Source organism: Aplysia californica, unplaced genomic scaffold (assembly GCF_000002075.1).
Source record: "Aplysia californica isolate F4 #8 unplaced genomic scaffold, AplCal3.0 scaffold00731, whole genome shotgun sequence".
NCBI classification, from domain to species: Eukaryota; Metazoa; Mollusca; class Gastropoda; order Aplysiida; family Aplysiidae; genus Aplysia; species Aplysia californica.
In genome coordinates, this window is record NW_004798001.1 from 84063 (window position 1) to 101077 (window position 17015).

Here is a 17015-nt window from a genome sequence, read left to right on the forward strand (position 1 = left end):
AATCGCCCGACTCGGTCGCCTCTGGGTGCCCACTATGGGATCGGCCGATCTCAGTTTCAGGTGATCGAGTCTGGCGATCGGCCCGATCCATCCTCGGGCGATTGGCCTTCGACCCGCCGATCCCTTCCGTAGTTTTTGTATAAAAAAACAAAAGTGTTTGTTTTCAGTTTCCGGTGACCGAGTCGGGCGATCGGCCTGATTCAGCCATAATTATGTGTCGCACCCAAGCCGCACCCCGTATAAGATTGACGAGTTCAGTTCAGTCAGGCTTCCACTGCGACCGACAAACTAACAAAATTTGGCGGACTTTTTGTTTTTGGTTGTGTTTTGGCATATTGTTGTCGTGATTGAACCTGGCAACCTTTGCACAATTGTCTCAAGCTCCGTCATTTCAGGCATTTTCTTTCTACCATCAAAATGGCGTCGACCCGGAGTGGTGGTGCGCTGAAGCGCAGAGCGAGGGAAGAATTCAACAAACATTGCATCCTTGAGCTGTCCAATGTTCCTCCAAGTACAGATGGGGTATGACTTTATTTTGCAATGTGTTTGATCTAGATCTAGGTCCTGATTGCCGATCAAAATATAGATCTACCTCCCCCCCCAACCCATGTTTTCGTCCTCTCCAGCAGGTCAACTGGCTCAGCATCATCAGTGCACAAATCGTGATGCCGTCGCCGTCGGCTGTTGACACCATCATTTGAAATTAGCCTCTAGATTCTAGTTCTAGATCTATATTCGGTTGCTGTTCTTGAAACATTTTTGGTGATCTTATACTTTAGCATGTTAAATTCTTCAATTGAGGACCTCCCAAACGAGCGACCACTACGAGCGACCACCCCATCAACAAACACAATAAAGAAGCGATCCCATAAAGAAGAGGCCTAGACCTACCCCTACCCCTACCCCTAACCCTACCCTTAACCTTACCCCTACCCCAAGCCCTCAATTCTGCTCTGTCTCATTGTGGTCGCTCGTTACGGAAGTCCTCCCTCAGATCTGGATCAAAATTCTATGAATCTATGATGTCATCAAGATTATACTCAATGGCTTCGAAAATCATGATGGAAGACTGAAAACCACTGTTATAGTTATACGATCTGTTCATGACAAAATTACGGTAGTTTGCACATTTTTAGGCTCAGTTAAAAGTTTTGAAGGTCTGAGTCGGGGATTATTCTCACCCGGTGGGCGTTCACCGTTATAGTATAGCCTAGGCCAACCAGTTTTATATTAACCCTAGAAGCGCTCAGCGTTTCACCGGAAGTAACCCGCCAAAAATGCCCGATCAGTTGTAAACATGGGGGTTTGGCGGGGGGGAAACAGCTGAGATACCCGAAATGTATACCTGCTACTGAAAAATGACCATTTACGGCTCAACAGATGATAAAAAGCATATAAAAGCATATATTTTCTTGAAGCTGATAGACTGAGCCATTCAAAAATGATCAGCCATCAAACAAATACAAACAATGCCGAGAACGCGATGGACTCAACAATTAGTACATCAGCACGGCGAAACAAGTGATAACACATAGCGTGTAGTCGCTCAGCGGGACCGCATCACTTTATCGATCGATATCTCGGCCAAGAGACGCTCTACGAGGTCAAGATAACTTGCAAAGTTATTGGTCACTATTTATAACTTTGGCCTGTAATTGACTACGTCATTTTCCATATAAGGAACACTGGAATTTTCCATTGAAAAGGGTCAGCGTCTATGCCCTTTATATAGGGCCTGCGCGCTTCCCGGTCGAAGTAGGTCAGCCCTATATATAGGGCGTGCGCGCTTCCCGGGTAGCCCGGCTCACGCCCTTTATATAGGGCCTGCGCGCTTCCAGGGTTAAGCGTTCACCCTGAACCACAGAATTCTACACTCTCTCTCTTTAGCTATCTCTATCTTATAAAACGTTCTATTACTCCTGTTAGTGTTAGCCTAAAAGCGTGCAATTTTGTCTGTGGGCAGTGGAGAGAGAGAAAGACAGAGAGAGAGGAGTAGCGCAAGAACTTCCGGGCAAAACAAAATGGCGACCTGCGTAGTTCGGCTCGATTCGGAAAGTTAAATAGCCGTAGCATCTTTGTAGACGACCTAATTAATTTACTTTTGTGTTTTAACATCATTTTTAAACTTTGTTTTGGTCAATTTGATCGTCCGCACCGATAGACAGTCTAAGACAGTATTCAGAAAGAGAGAGAGAGAGAGAAGGGGGAGGAGTAGATCTTGCGAGAACTTCCGGGCAAAACAAAATGGCGAGCTGCGTAGTTCGGCTCGATTTGAAAAGTGAAATAGCCATAGCATCTTTGAAGACGATCAAATTAGCTTACTTTTGTGCTATAACGTAATTTTTTCTTGGCTTTAATCAATTTGATCATCCACACCGATAGAAAGTATTCCGAAATGAGGAAAAACAGGTCTTGTTTCACACCGGGTGAGAATAGTCTACGCTGGCAAGTCTCACCCGGGGTGAGAGGTAGATCGTATTTCTATTCTCACCCCGGGTGAGAATAGCCACTTCCATTTTTATTAGGTGAGGGGGGCAAACCCCCCCTGAAATCCCCATCTCTTGACTAAAACGAACGAAACTACAAAATGTCTACAGCTGTTGCAAACTAGTGTTTGTAGTCTACTTTAATTAATGATAATGCTGTTTTAAAATTCATTTTGCATGTTATTATAATTGTTAGAATTTTTCTTTCATGTTTTAATTTGTCATGTAAATGATCAATTACTCTGTTTTTTACATCTTTAACTCATGAGATTGCCCTGTAAGTTAAACAATAGTCTCTTCTAATTTTATTACTACAGTTTGTTCAGCAAGTTTTTCATTATATTTTTATTGTGTTTATTTAGATCTAAATGTTCAACTTCTTCAAAGACAATTAGTTGTGAAATATGACATGTTTTTTGAGGCATGCAATTGTGTCACGATACTTATTTATTCTTTCTTTATTTCTGGCAATTGTTTAGTTCACCCAGTCTGCCAACTTGATATTGTTGTTAAATTAATACCAAATTTTTTTTCTTGTCTGCAACAAATGCTTTCTTAAGCGCTCAATTTTTTTGCAACTTTTTCGAACAAGTTTTTCTTTGAATTCGACCAACTCCGCAAGCATTTCTGGATTTTAATGTAAAGTCAGGATTTATTCTGATGAGCTGTCAATAAATCCAATGGAACAGTAGCAGGTTGTGATCAGGGGCTGTGGAAAGAAAAAAAAAGCAAAGCAATGAATTCATCAATGAAGTAAATAAATTCATTTGTGAGCAGTGGATGGAAATTTGATATTTTCACACTACAACTCTAGTAGAGGGAGGGTGTAGATGACTAGACAAGAGAAAAAACATCTAATAAACATGTATCTTAAAACAAACTGCACAAAGTAAGTGAAAATTTAAAGAGATATTTAAATAACAAGCACACACACAAAAAATTAAGAAGAAAAAATATTTAAAGACAATATAAGCACACAAAAAAGAAGTAAAAACTTGCGTGAAATCGATGGTCTAACAGTAACACAGAAACAAAACAAGGCTGTTACATTGCCCTCCCTCCACCCAATACTCCTTACTGATTGTTACATGGTGCAAATTCATGAAAATTATACAACAGTAATAGATCTACATACAGGGTTTGGTTGATTTAAATCAGTTGATTTTTTTGATTTAAATCAACTTGATTTTTAAAATAAAAATCAGTGATTTAAATCACTTAAAAATTTTTAAAATTTTTATTCAGTTTTTACATATTTCAACATTCAGAATTCCTTTCCTTGGTTTCATAAAACAGATATAAGGTTTAGTAGACTAATATATTCATGCTTAAAAGTCTGCTTTCCCTCCTTTCATTGTAAAATAATACAGTATTCAATTTACTTTTTTTTCCATAATTGAAATCAGAGCTGGGTTGATTTAAATCAGTTGATTTTTTTATATTTTAATCAACTTGATTTTAAAAATAAAAATCAGTGATTTAAATCACTTTTTAAAAAATGTATTCAGTTTTTACATATTTGAACATTCAGAATTCTTTTCCTTGGTTTCATTAAACAGATAAGGTTTAGTAGACTAATATAATCATACTTAAAAGTCTGCTTTCCCCCCTGTCACTGTAAAATAATACAGTATTCAATTGACTTTTTTTTTATAATTGAAATCAGGGTTGGGTTGATTTAAATCAGTTGATTTAAAAAAATTTAAATCAACTTGATTTTAAAAATAAAACTCAGTGATTTAAATCACTTTAAAAAATGTATTCTGTTTTTACATCTTTAAACATTCAGAATTCCTTTCCTTGGTTTTATAAAACAGATATAAGGTTTAGTAGACTAATATAACCATGCTTAAAAGTCTGCTTTTCCCCTGTCACTGTAAAATAATACAGTATTCAATTTTTTTTTTTTTCATTATTGAAATTAACATTTTCTTTTTCTTTTTAGACAAACACAAGCGCGTGCACACACACACACACTGTAATAAAATGCATGTTTGTCTATGCATAATTACCCCCCCCCCCCCCCCCCCCCCTTCCTTTTAGACAGACATTTTCTTCATTTTTTGTCTGTAGCCATAATTCACTGATATATAGTTAAAATAAAGACAATGCATTTAGCAACCAAAAATCCTAGACTGTGTCGATATTATATTTAAAAAAAAAAAAAATCCGATTTAAATTAAAAAAATCTTGATTTAAATTTTAAAAAATCGATTTTTAAAATTTTAATTTTGAAAAAAAAAAAATCACCAACCCTGTCTACATATTATATTCCAAAATTTAAAATAAATCATAATTTCTACTATAAAACATTCTTCAATGTCGTTTATGGGGTAATAAACGGCAACAGTACACGTTAACGTGAGTTAAGTTCGCTTTCCGCAATGGCCGCTATGACCTCCCGGTTCACTCTCAGCAGCGCGATCGATAATAGGTCGTGCCCATTCATAGAGAGTGACCTATTTAAATTAGGGCTCACACGCTTATGCCTCAACGTACAACATTGAAATTAACAAATAAAAGAGATAAAAGGTTGAAGAAAAGATTGTGGAGTACGTAAAAAAACAACAAAAAACTGTTTAAATATAAAGGCTTGAACTTACCTTATTTTCAACTCCTTGTAACTCCGAACCAACACAACCGATCCCGAAGTGGAAAGCTCTATAATACGCGCCTTTCTTTCCTCTAAAATTTGATAGGCGGAAGTAATCCATAAATTGAAAAGAACACTATAAACGAAACAGAACAAAAAGGTACCTACCTCCCTCACGGGGTCCGATTTCTCACACTAAACGCGGCAGCCGCCGGCGAACGAAAATCTCGGGCCGCGCGGGCCAATATCCAAGTGCCTAGTTTGTGTGTGTGAGTGTATGTGTGCGTGTCTGTGTGAGAGAGAGAGTGTGTGTGTTTGTTTTTTTTTGTTTCTTTTTAACTTCTTTTTTTTGTTGTCACAGACTCACTCTGTCGCAATTAACGCCGCATTAATTGTCACAGAGTCTCTCTATCGCAATTAACACCGCCTTAGTTGTCACAGCACCACTCTTTCGCTATTAACGCTACCTAAACTTTTGGTTCAGATTAAAACATTTTTCTAGATCTAGGCACTCTTCGGGAAGAGTGGTCCCGGCCTAACTCCACAGACATTAGATCTATAGGCCTACATTAGGCTATTTACACAATCGGAAACAAAATCCGAAGTCGCGTTAAAAGGGGGGGGTACAGGGGGAACTCCTCCCTGCCTGCGCCCCCCTCCCCCTGGCACTATCAGTAGAAAGACCCTCAGCAAGGGAGCATCAATGGACATGTCCGGAATGCAGGGATTTTGCTTCCTGGAACAATGAACAATGTCCGGGTATTCCTGCTGGGTGGATCGTTTCATTCCTTAAATATTAAATCTGATCAAATTCTTTGTTTGGTGAAGTTTGTCTTGATTAAATTAATTTGTCGTTCTCATTTAAATTAGCTAGTAATGTAGATTATGGACTATGATTTTGCTTTTCTTAACTCTATTATTCTCCTCCCATTTCAGGAAATAAAAACTTTCATGGCAGGAATCAAAGTGTCAAAAATCAAAAGAAATGAAGAAACGGGTAAGTGGGATATTTTTTTACTCCCTTAACCTTTTCAGTTGCTTTGTTATTTGATGATAAATTTATAAACCCTATTTACTCTAAAAAGGAACTAGACAAAGGCTACAAGCAAGTTCTCTTGAGGTGTCTCTCTCTTGGGGGCTCTGTTTTAGCAACAACTTCCCTTCTAATTGGTATAAAAACAACCACTGTCACAGTCCCGTAAATTCTGTGGGCCATAAGCACAGTGCTACAAGGTTCAGGCCCTTAAATTCCTTGGGCACGGCATCAAAGAGGTTAAATACTTACTATACATGAGATGTCTCTGATTCAGGCCTATCTTTTCAGTTTAAACAATGTCATTCCAAGTCTCCCTTAGACAGCCTTCAAGGCTCTTTACCATTTCTTGGGTTGGCCTCCTTTTCTCATTTCTGAGCGTCCCTAGTTCAGCACTCGTCTTGTGACAGTTGTTGAGATCATATTTGGTATTCAGAGGGCAAAGGAAATGGTACTATTTTTTTCCTCTATAAATCTTTTGTAAAAAGATTTATATATTATTCTGACTTACGATTGGGTTCTGTACATTGATAAATACTACAAAAAAAGGTTTTGTTGTAATTACTGGTGGAGATATGTTTAGTGAAGTGAATAATACAAAATTCATTTTTGTGAGACATACTTCTGTCAAATAAAGTAATCCTCTTGACTTTTCAGTGTTGTTCCAGTGTTACGCTATGTGTTAAGAATTTGAACGATAGGTAGGAAAAAAGGGAACAAGGGTGACGACTCCTGGTTTTGTTAAGCGAGTATGTACCATTATTGATAGATTATTTGTGCTGAACGCTGTAAAGTCTTAAAAGGCTTTGGTCCAATTTGTACATGTCATTACTCTTATAAAGAAGAAGAGACAAGGTAATTGTTTGATCATTGAACTGAAGTTAAGACAAGAGACCAGCAACATAGACTACTTTAGTTGTATTTTAATTACACGTTTTTATTTTTCAGCTCTTGTCACCTTGGTCCAAGGGGAACAGTTAGAACAAGCCGTTGAGAAGTTGAATGAAAAGCAGATGAAGGACAACACTGTGGCTGTGAAACCAGGATGCAGTGGTAAAACCATTTGCGTGGCTCATATCCCCCTGACCTACACTGAAGACATGTTCCGTGTCTTGTGTGAGAAATATGGAACTGTGGAATTTTCTTATATCATGCGGTCTGAAGAGACAGGTATTGTTGAATTCAATTCCTATTGGTAAAAATGAGTAGTTGTTTCAGTTTTTAAACATTTTAAGTTCTATCTTGACTCTCTGTTCAATGCAACATTTAATGAGTTATTTTCTTCGAACATGTGTATATATAGATTTTATAATATCTTTTTAAAAGCTAGGTTCCTTACAGGTGCTGATAACTAAAAGTGTAATTTTTTTTTTTTTTTAAATATGTTAATGACAGTGTCCTTGTACATTTTCACTTTTGGTTTTGTTCTTGGAGTAGCAATTTCATTGTATATGTTGTTATTGACTTAACATTTGTTACATCTATTATGCATTGTTGGGTATGTTGGTCATGAATGTGTAAAGTCCTTTGGGTTATTCCTTTATCCCTTAGGGTTAAGGGTAAGGCACTTATACTCATGGTGCTGATGGAAATTTGTATATTAGGGGGGGGGGGGGTCTCAGTATTGCTTTTGGTGAGAAAAGTGGAAAAGTATAAACATTGACAGCAATTTTTGGATTGTAAAGTTTTAAAAATGATACCTGTGAGAATGCTTTACCGAGTTGCATGTTTTTCATACTACTTTCAGGTGCTAGTAAAGGTTATGGTATTGTTGAGTTTAAAGAGGAGGTTGAGCAAAGTAAAGTCATCAAATCTGAGCTAGACTGGCACACAGTGGATGGTCAGTCTCTGCATGCTGACATTCTGGACGAGTCCTGTCTAGCTAACTTTGAACAGCTGCAGTCTCGCTGCCTGCTCATCAACGACATGCCAGAAGACTTTGTTGATGTTTCCAAATTGCGTGAGATGTATGGATGCGTGACTAGTCCAGTGTATTGTCAGGTAGGAAGTGATATTTGGATGCTTTTTTTTTGTGTGTGCTTGCATAGAATGGCCCTGTTTGTATCCTGGTCAGCTGTATCTACTTATTGAAAGCAAAGATACAAGTTTAGCTTCTTTTGTTCTTAGATTTCAATGGTTTTATGTGTAGTTTTCATTGTATGGTGCTGTTCAAAGTATGAGAATTTCAAATAAGTTAATGCCATTGCTGGCAGCATTAGCAATTTGGTCGTTGATTTTAGGGTGGGATATTCTTTGAAGCAGGGAGTGGGCATCTATGTTTGTACAAAAACTTGTTCCAGTTTCGGGCACTGAAAGTGACAACAGTTTTCTTTTACCACATGCAGACCTGCCACTCATCCCGATTTAATCGGGATATCCCGATTTTTTTCCCCAAATCTCAAGCATCCTGATTTTCCTGATTTCAATTGCCAGTATCCTGATTTTTTTTGTCGTTGCGTCTGTTGCGTCCGATTCTTAGAAAAAAATATAAAAAGTTCTGCAATCAGCAATCTCTTTTGCTCGTCGGAAGCACCGATTGGACTTTTTATCGGCAGGTACTTGGTACGCTATTTTCTAAAGCATCTATGCTGAATTTAGTAGTAAATGACTCACGCAAGTTATTTCAACTAAAATCAATGTATCGATTTTGCACTCCGACTTGGATACGCCCAAGATCTACTTTTGCTTTTATAACCCAGAATTCTCCGATGGTGCCCTGATTACTGTAACAATTATGACATGGGCCTAAGAATAATCTGTACGTTGTTTTGCCCTTGCTTTAAAAGCAAACTTCGTCTGAGTTTTCGTTAGTCAGGCCCATCATCAAGACCTGTCAGTAAAACTTTCAAACGCTCATTCACATCACATGAGATGACCTCGTACGTGTGAGTAGCGCGTGTGTCGGGGTCAACAAAGTTCATTCACACCGGTCGCATTGGTCGAGGTGTTTTTCGGGACTTAACTAGTGTGGGACGACCGGGGGGTGGGGGTATATTTTTTACACTTGGGCTTAAAGTGCGTGCCGTGATACAGGACTAATTGAGGAGAAAGGAATAAGAAAAAAAAAAAAATGAACTAGCTTGGCGCGGTCTTTTTTTCAAGGGGGCGGTGGGGTGCCTTGAGTGTATTTATGCGTTGGAAGTCAAACATTGTTGCTGTATGAAAACACAGGCTTTTTGCATAGATGATTAGAGTTATGTGTCAGCTGTTTTCAAGACTACGAGAGTTTCAGCTTTACTGTAACCTGCCCCCCCCCCCAAGTCTATCCAGCTCCGACTCGAGTACAGTTTTCTCTATATTTAGAGGTTCAAACGTAAACTTATTCCTGCAAAAGTTTTGTCTTGTATGCTTGCCTCAGAAAAGGGAACCAGGGCTCCCCTTTCCCCAGTGCCCATTATGACTGATTTGCCGTTTATCCCGATTTTTTTTCACCAGATCCTGATTTTTTAACTCTAAAATCCTGATTTTTAGATTTCATAGAGTGGCAGGTCTGCACATGGCATAAGAATAAGGAGACTGGTGAAAGTTCCAAGTGAAATATCTTTGAGCTACATATTCCTAGTTGTGCTGAATTGCGTTTCTGTTGTTTCTTTTCAGATTATTGCTAAAGGAGAGAAGTCTCTTGGATACGGCATTATCGAATTCCGCACCCCGGAGGATGCTGAGCAGACATGGCTGAAAATGCACACGGAAAAAATAGAAGATAAAGAAGTTGTAGCGACTTTCTGTATCCCAGGGAAGTCAGCTGTTGTGATCAACAATAGGATAATGTGGAAATATGTGAGTTTGGTATCCATGTCATTCAACCCTATCCGTACGTCATGTTTTACTATCGTATCCATACCATGTGGGGAACTCTGTGCCACCACTGTCCAAAGAGGAAATTTACTCGTTAGTCCGATCCGTACGCTTTGCATCGCAGTTTGTCAAAACGATTTTTCGAGAAATACTGAAAGTTCCAAAGAGATCCTCATACTAGAAGTATTCTAAAATGTGAAGAATACAACCCTGGGGGTACAAAATGACCAAAGTGATTAAGTGTGTTGCTTACGTTCAAACTGAAGAGAATAAACTGTCTCTAGGGATCTTTTTGGGGGGGGGGGGGGAGGGATTATATTAATAGATTTGAGGATACATTTACAACCTTTAGCAAGTCGAGATTTACTGGATGAGTTACATGTGTTGTTTTAAGTATGGGTGCTATTTGTTGGAGGGGGGGGGGGGGGCCCCTTTTTTTTTTTTGAAGGTTTCATTCCAAAGTTAAAAAATATTCCATGATCAGCAGGATGTTGATTGCATAATGCACGGTTGAATTGCTTTGCCAAATCCTTGCAAACTGAATGCAATAACTCCACACTGTCATCGATTTGAATACATTCACTCTTGATGCTTTTCCACAGAATAGTTTGTGAATAACTGTAGTTTGACTGCTTTTGGGGGGGGGGGGATGATTACACCTGACTGACAAAAAAACAACAACCCGAAAGTTCGTTCCATGACAATATCAATGCCTTTGTTCCACCACTGTTTTCAGGGAGACAAACTTCAGAAGAGCAGTAGCCTTCTTCCTGATCCCGTTGCTGCAAAGCCTGTCATTGCTGGGAATCCAATTGTCATTAGTTTGTCCAACATGAACTCTAAATGTAAGAAATTGTTTTAAAGTGGTCTGTATTACTAACTTATTGCTCCTTATTTGTTTGTTGTATTACATTGTTTATTTTTTTAAAGTCTTTCAAAGTGGGGGGGGGGGGGGAATCCACAGCATTCTATACTTTTCTTTTCATGATGAACTTATTGGCAACTGATTGAAACAGGTAAGATTCTCAGTCCAAACTGCCCTAAAACATGATATATTTTTTTTCCTTTTCCTGGTTAGCTCTATTTTGGTGAAATACAAAGATCATTTTAAAGATATGGCTGGTACATTGCCCCAGATACTCAATTTTATTGAAGTGCTGATTAATAATATAGTGCTTTTAGTAGATTATTGTATGGTGTTTTATGATAGTAATGAAGGTATTCAGTTTATAAGACATTCTCTTGCTTTCCATTTCAGTAATGGATGAGTTCACAAAAGTGCTTGGTGAATTGCAGCAAGCATATGTGTCTCAGATGATGTCACCTGTACACAAACCAGGTACTTGAATATTGTATTGTGTTCTATACTTAAGTTCTATTGAAATGTTTTTGGAAAAAGCTAGATTTATTATTAATTTTTGCTGAATATGCAATGCATGTGTAAACACAGTAAAGACTTTATATTCTTGAGAGATTCTCTGCTCTATTTTGGTGGCAGTTTTTTTTTAAAGCTTCTTTACCTATTAAAAGGAGACTTCTGGTTCTGGTTGTAATTTGATGCTACTTTTACTAATGTTGTGCTTTTTGACATGTTTCTTTATTTTTACTTCCAATATTTCTGTGTGTACTTCATTAACCCTAAAAATCCAAATAGGTTTCCTTTTCTTTATAGGAGCTTACCTCAAGAAAACTGATCTGTAAGAAAAGTAATTCATGGCTTCGTGAATTTTAATAATTCCTTTTAAAGTTGTAGCCTGTTGTAGGGCTGATTACAATCCTTTTCACTTCTAATCTTTTTTGTTAAACAAGTAAAAAAAAAAAAAAGTTTCAGAATATTTTCAAGTTTAATGATAAGGCTTCAAATAATACTTTCTTAATTCTTTTTTCCTGGCTTTCTATACTTCTAAGATTGTTTGTATGTTTCTTTAATGTGTTTACCTGGCTTTTATTGCTACGTTGTGTTTTGTCTTGCTTTTTGTTTGTGATATTGGAATTTGTTATATTGATGTCGTGTTGTGAATTCTTTCAGGGCCAGGCGGATGAGTTTGGCAGTGATCAAAGTGAACTCACCTCCTCTTCCCCCTATCAAGGCCTAATATACATGGTAGACTATAAGAAGAATGGGTCAAATAGACACACACATTCCAACACGTTCACAATAAGTTTTGTCTTGCATACACCATGGTTCTCTCTTGCAGATGTACTTCTCTCTTTGTTTCTTTGTGTCTGCAGCTCTGACAACACAGACAACAACCCAGCAAATTGTTTGACGTAGCAGATCCTTCACCCTTCTGTCTATCGTCTCGTCTGTCTTCAAATACTTCATTTTTGGAATGATGGGTGTACATTGCTTTGACCCTTCTGTCTGTCCCTCGTCTGTCTTCATTTCCAGATGAGAGAGTTTGGTTCAGTTCATTCGGCATGGTGAAGACTGTTCTTTTTTCTATGTGGCCTATATGTTCCAGTGGACTGTCTCCATCCTTTCTTGTTTTCGGTATTTTTATCCCTTTTTCTCTGTATCATGTAGCAGTGAGCGGTGTGCACTCTTTCTTTTGTTCTGGATCTCTCCTGTTCCAGAATTCTGTCACTAATGGACTGTCTATGAATTCTTTTTATTGACTTGCAGTTCTTTTGGTTCCACTTGCTGTGTATCTTACTTGAACTTTTTTTTTGTCCTCTCTCTGCTCCTCTTTTTGCAGCTGCAAAAACACAAGGACTAAAGAGATGAGAGGCCCAGATCAAATTCGTCTTGTCATTGTATTATGTTTTTGTTTTGTTTTTGTGACCACTTGAATTGTTGAATGCAAGCCGTTGTCGTCGTGTTGTAAATATTATACAGTTTTGCAGTCCCTGTGAACCATTATGTGTTGAAGTTATTAGTGTTTTTTAAATTGTTCTCGTTTTGTCCTTGTGTTCTCTCGTTATGTTTGGTAAATGTCTTTTATCTCGCTTTTTTCAAACACTTAAAACTGTTTTTGTACTGTTGTTTTGCACTGTGTGGTCCATGGCAATGTTTTTGTAGAGTATTGTTTTCCATTGTTCTTGTTTTGTTTCTCTGCAATTTGTTCATGGTTATTGGGACTGTCCATTCTCTTGTGATGTTAAAAATGTTTCTCGTACTCTGGTAGAAAATGTTGGTTTGTTCTTGTTTGTTTCTTCATGGTCGTTTTCCATGACTGTTTTGTTTCTTGTCTAAATTGCTTCTTTCTGCAATTATATTTAACACTCGAATGATGGTATTTGACGATGAACGAATGAAGAGAGTATGTGAACGTGCAATGTTCTTGTTTTCGTTTTGTTCATATTGATGTGTCTCTGTTTTTGTGCGGTCTATTTCATGGCTATCAATTGGACTTTAGTGTGCCTTGTGGTTGTTTTGTGTGGGCACTACCTGCTGGGGTACTGATGTTTGTGGTTCTGACTCTAAAACTGCCTAAACAATGAGAAAAGAGCCATATTCCATGTAAATGTGAGTTAATTGTGTCTCTAGCTCACTTCAAACTTACAAAGTAGGTGAGATTGCAAAATATGATGTTATACTGACTTCTTGTCTCAAATTATTTGTAAGGTGAAAGAAAGATGATACACCTGTCATGTTTGTGGGAGTGACTTTATAAAACTTCTCCTTTGATCTTTGTTTTTTTTTTTTTTAAAGATTTGTTATTAAAGGGATAGAGAATCTTTATGAAAGAGTGTTTAATTCCATTTAAGGATATGTTCAATAAATTACAGAATTTGAGCGTCAAAATGCTTGACTAGTGAGTACTTCACTTTTGGTTTTATGGCTCTTTTCAGCGGGTGAAGTCATGTTGGTTTTTTTTTCTTCTGCTAACTCTATATATTAGGTACTGTTTTATCTGGTCTTTCAGGTTTGTTGGGACCGGCGCCATCACTTCCTCTAAGCCCCATGATGAACCCAAACATGCAGTTGGGGCTTTTGGTGATGCTTGCTATCCACATTCAGGGTGCAAAGAAAGAACAGGTATGGTCTCGGTGATAAACTTTGATAGCTTAAAAAATAGTAATGTAAAGTTAATTTCATAGGTTTGAAGTATATTTCTGGCAAAAAGTATGCTTTATTTGTATCAAATTAATGTTATGAAATAGGGTTTAACCCACTCAGTACCATAACGGCCGTAGCCGGCCGCTTCCATTTTATAAGATTAGTACCATTACGCCGTAGCCGGCCGCGCTCTAGTAGCTTTGTTTCTAGGGAAGTGTACACATTCGGTAACCATCATGTTTAACCCGCATTTTGACCAATCAGAAAATAGATAATCATTCTCTCCTTGAGAGCAGCAGGGACATAACTCTTTTAGTTGGACTAAATTTAATGTAAACAAACTGCAGTTCACAAGGGTCGCGCAAGCTAAGATCGAGCATTCTTCGCAAGCCGCCGGCATCGCGTTCAGACTGATTTAGGCGAACTTTTGCATAATTTTAATGAAAATATCAGTGCTGGGGGAGAAAACCCACCGAAAGGTAGCAATTGAAGTGAAAGTGACATTGATGGTGATCTAATTGTGCCTTTGGGGGGTGATTCGGACAATGAGAATGAGGTCAATGAGGAGCATATGACTAGATCTACAACTCGGCTGATTTTATCTTCAATTATGAAATACAGTCAACACACATAATAAACAAGTAATTTTTTAATTAAAATTTATTCATTTGTGAAGCACTTGTTTCAAGATTTTTTTGGAGCAATGGATTGGTTGTTTTATAATGATTTTTTCAAAATACCCACTACATTACAATCATGGATTTATTCCCCTTTGCGTGGTCCTGAGCCATCTTCCTACTGGAAATCCAATGGTACTGAGTGGGTTAAGAATTATTAATATTATCTCTTGTAACACCTCTAATCTTCGGCACTTATATGACCTTATTGTGTTGCAAGTGCTGTAAAACTCTTTACTAAACTAAACTAAACTAAGAGCTCAGTAAGTGGGTGGTTGGCGGGTTCTCCTGTGTGGTTTGCTCCTTCTTTCCTATCAAACATCTATCGTCCTTATCTCTCCTCCTTTTTTGTGTTTGTTACTCTCTTGTAACAACTCTGATCTTCGACCCTTATATGACCTTATTGTATTGCAAGTGCCGTAAAACTCTTACTAAAACTAAAGAGCTCAGTGGGTGCTCTAATCAACAAGTGACGCCTATTATGAGGATTCACATAATGATGTTCCCACTTTGTGGAATGGAGTCTTGACTTTTTTTTCTTACATTCTCTTGTTTTGTATGTTTACAGTTTAAAGGAGTCTTGGCCAAGCAGCTGAACAACTTGAGTGAACCGGAAGGCGTAGATGTGAGTAATTCTACAAATAGGCCGTCAAACCTGCTCAGAGGGTTACCTGTATTAGACAATCACCTGTACAAATGGCCACTTTCCGTTCCTCCCCCGTGAATTATAAAAAAATAATGACACTGCATAAGACGTCCACCTAAGGCAGACCTTTTGCTCCTCAAAAATGGGTGGTCGTCTTGGACAATTTCAACCGTATTATGATTTTTTTTTTTTTACTTGAATCACTTGTGTTTAAACCCCAAGGACTGGGTGGTTGGGAGGTGCTCTGGTGTGGTATGCTGCTCCTTTTTTAAATTTTTTATTAAACAACTATCGTCTTTATCTCTCCTCCTTCTTTTTCATGTTTGTTACTCCGTTGCAACTCCTCTAATCTTTGGCACTTATATGATCTTATTGTGTTGCAAGTGCCGTAAAACTCTTACTAAAACTTAAACTAACTCCAAGGACTTCCCTGTTGTATAGACCGATTGTGACCATGTGGGCAGTATGTGTCTGATAGCTTGTACCACAGTATGTATGTAAGGTGCTGGCCATATTTGACTTGCAGTGTGTGCAGACAGTTGTAAAGAAATGAGAAGAGTTGATTTGTACCAATTGAATTCCATTATTCTTGCACCAATTTCCTCAAGAAGATAGGCTAGTACAAAAATTGAAATTTGCTCTCAATTTTCCTTAATATTGGAATTACTTTCAGTCCATGCGTTCTTGTAGAGTGAGAGAAAGCGGAACAAAGACTCAATGATGAAGTTAACTTTGTTTTACGACTCCTTTAGTTGAACGTTTTTTTCTGTATGAAAGAGTTTTCTCTGTTGTAGCGTTTGAGTTGTGGTTGTTTGTTAATATGACTAGAAATGGGTCTTTTTTTATCCCTGTAATTCTTTTCACTAACACTTTGATGTATTTTTTGGCTCTCAGAGTGGACGTAAGCCATCCATTTTGGGGGATCCCTTGACTGGACAAGCCAACGTGATTCTTACCACTCTGAAGCAACAGCTGAACCAGGTCGCTCTCACTGGAGAAGATGGAGAGACTGTTGAAGAACCAGAGGCTGTTGATGACAAAATCCAGCACATTGTCAAGAAGTTTATTGCCAATGGACGCTACCTCAACCTGAGCCTCCTCACCAACCTGGGTCAGCTGCTGGTCACCTTGAACAAAGTGGCCTCCGACACTCCCAGAAGTGGTCCCACATCTTTGGGTAAGATCTCTTGAGATTAGAGAATACTTGACTGCTCATTCCGTCAGAAATCAGGGTTGAATGGAACATTGAATGAGTTATCCGTTTATAGTTTGTTTTAAAGATGTACGAGTTGCTGCAAAGCCTGCAGTTTGAACATGAAGTGTGTCAAGAGGACTAACAAAAGAAACTTATATTCCTTGAACTATCAATTCCTTTATTCCTCCGTCTGCCATACATTTTTTTTCTGTAGGATTGTATTTTCAAGTAGTCGTATTATCTCCACTGTAAAGATTTGTTTAGAATGACGGGTAGATCGAAGAAATTTCAACTTTTTCATTTATAGAACTATGTTTAATTTGAGTTGTTTTTTGTTGTTTTTGTTTGACGCTCCAGTGAATAGAATTAGTAAATTAATTTGAAGAAGTGAACTGTAGATTGTTCTTTATAAGGGTTGTGCCTGATTGGGTCTGACTTTTTAATGCAATAATTTTTAGAATGAGAATGAAGTGGTTGACAAGAGGTTCACATAATAAACATAATGTGAAAGTTCTGCTTTGCGTTATAAATTTTTTAAAGAATAAGTTGTGATGTAAACCACCTTTGGTTTTTTTGCAGTGTGA

At 37.8% G+C, this 17015-nt stretch overlaps 1 protein-coding gene across 5 annotated transcripts in view; it reads left to right on the forward strand.

Moving 5' to 3' along the window:
- Positions 1–371: 371 nt before the first annotated feature.
- LOC101863543 (uncharacterized PE-PGRS family protein PE_PGRS46) overlaps positions 372–17015 on the forward strand; it is a 31124-nt gene continuing 14480 nt past the window's right edge. For all 5 annotated transcript variants that reach the window (XM_013088374.2, XM_035972532.1, XM_035972531.1 and 2 more), the window contains exons 1-10: positions 372–522; positions 6016–6076; positions 7061–7282; positions 7860–8113; positions 9710–9892; positions 10647–10755; positions 11169–11249; positions 13780–13892; positions 15159–15215; positions 16131–16413. In XM_013088374.2, the coding sequence (XP_012943828.1) occupies positions 418–522; positions 6016–6076; positions 7061–7282; positions 7860–8113; positions 9710–9892; positions 10647–10755; positions 11169–11249; positions 13780–13892; positions 15159–15215; positions 16131–16413 (1468 nt within the window). In that variant the 5' untranslated portion in view covers positions 372–417. The remainder of the gene's footprint in view (positions 523–6015; positions 6077–7060; positions 7283–7859; positions 8114–9709; positions 9893–10646; positions 10756–11168; positions 11250–13779; positions 13893–15158; positions 15216–16130; positions 16414–17015) is intronic.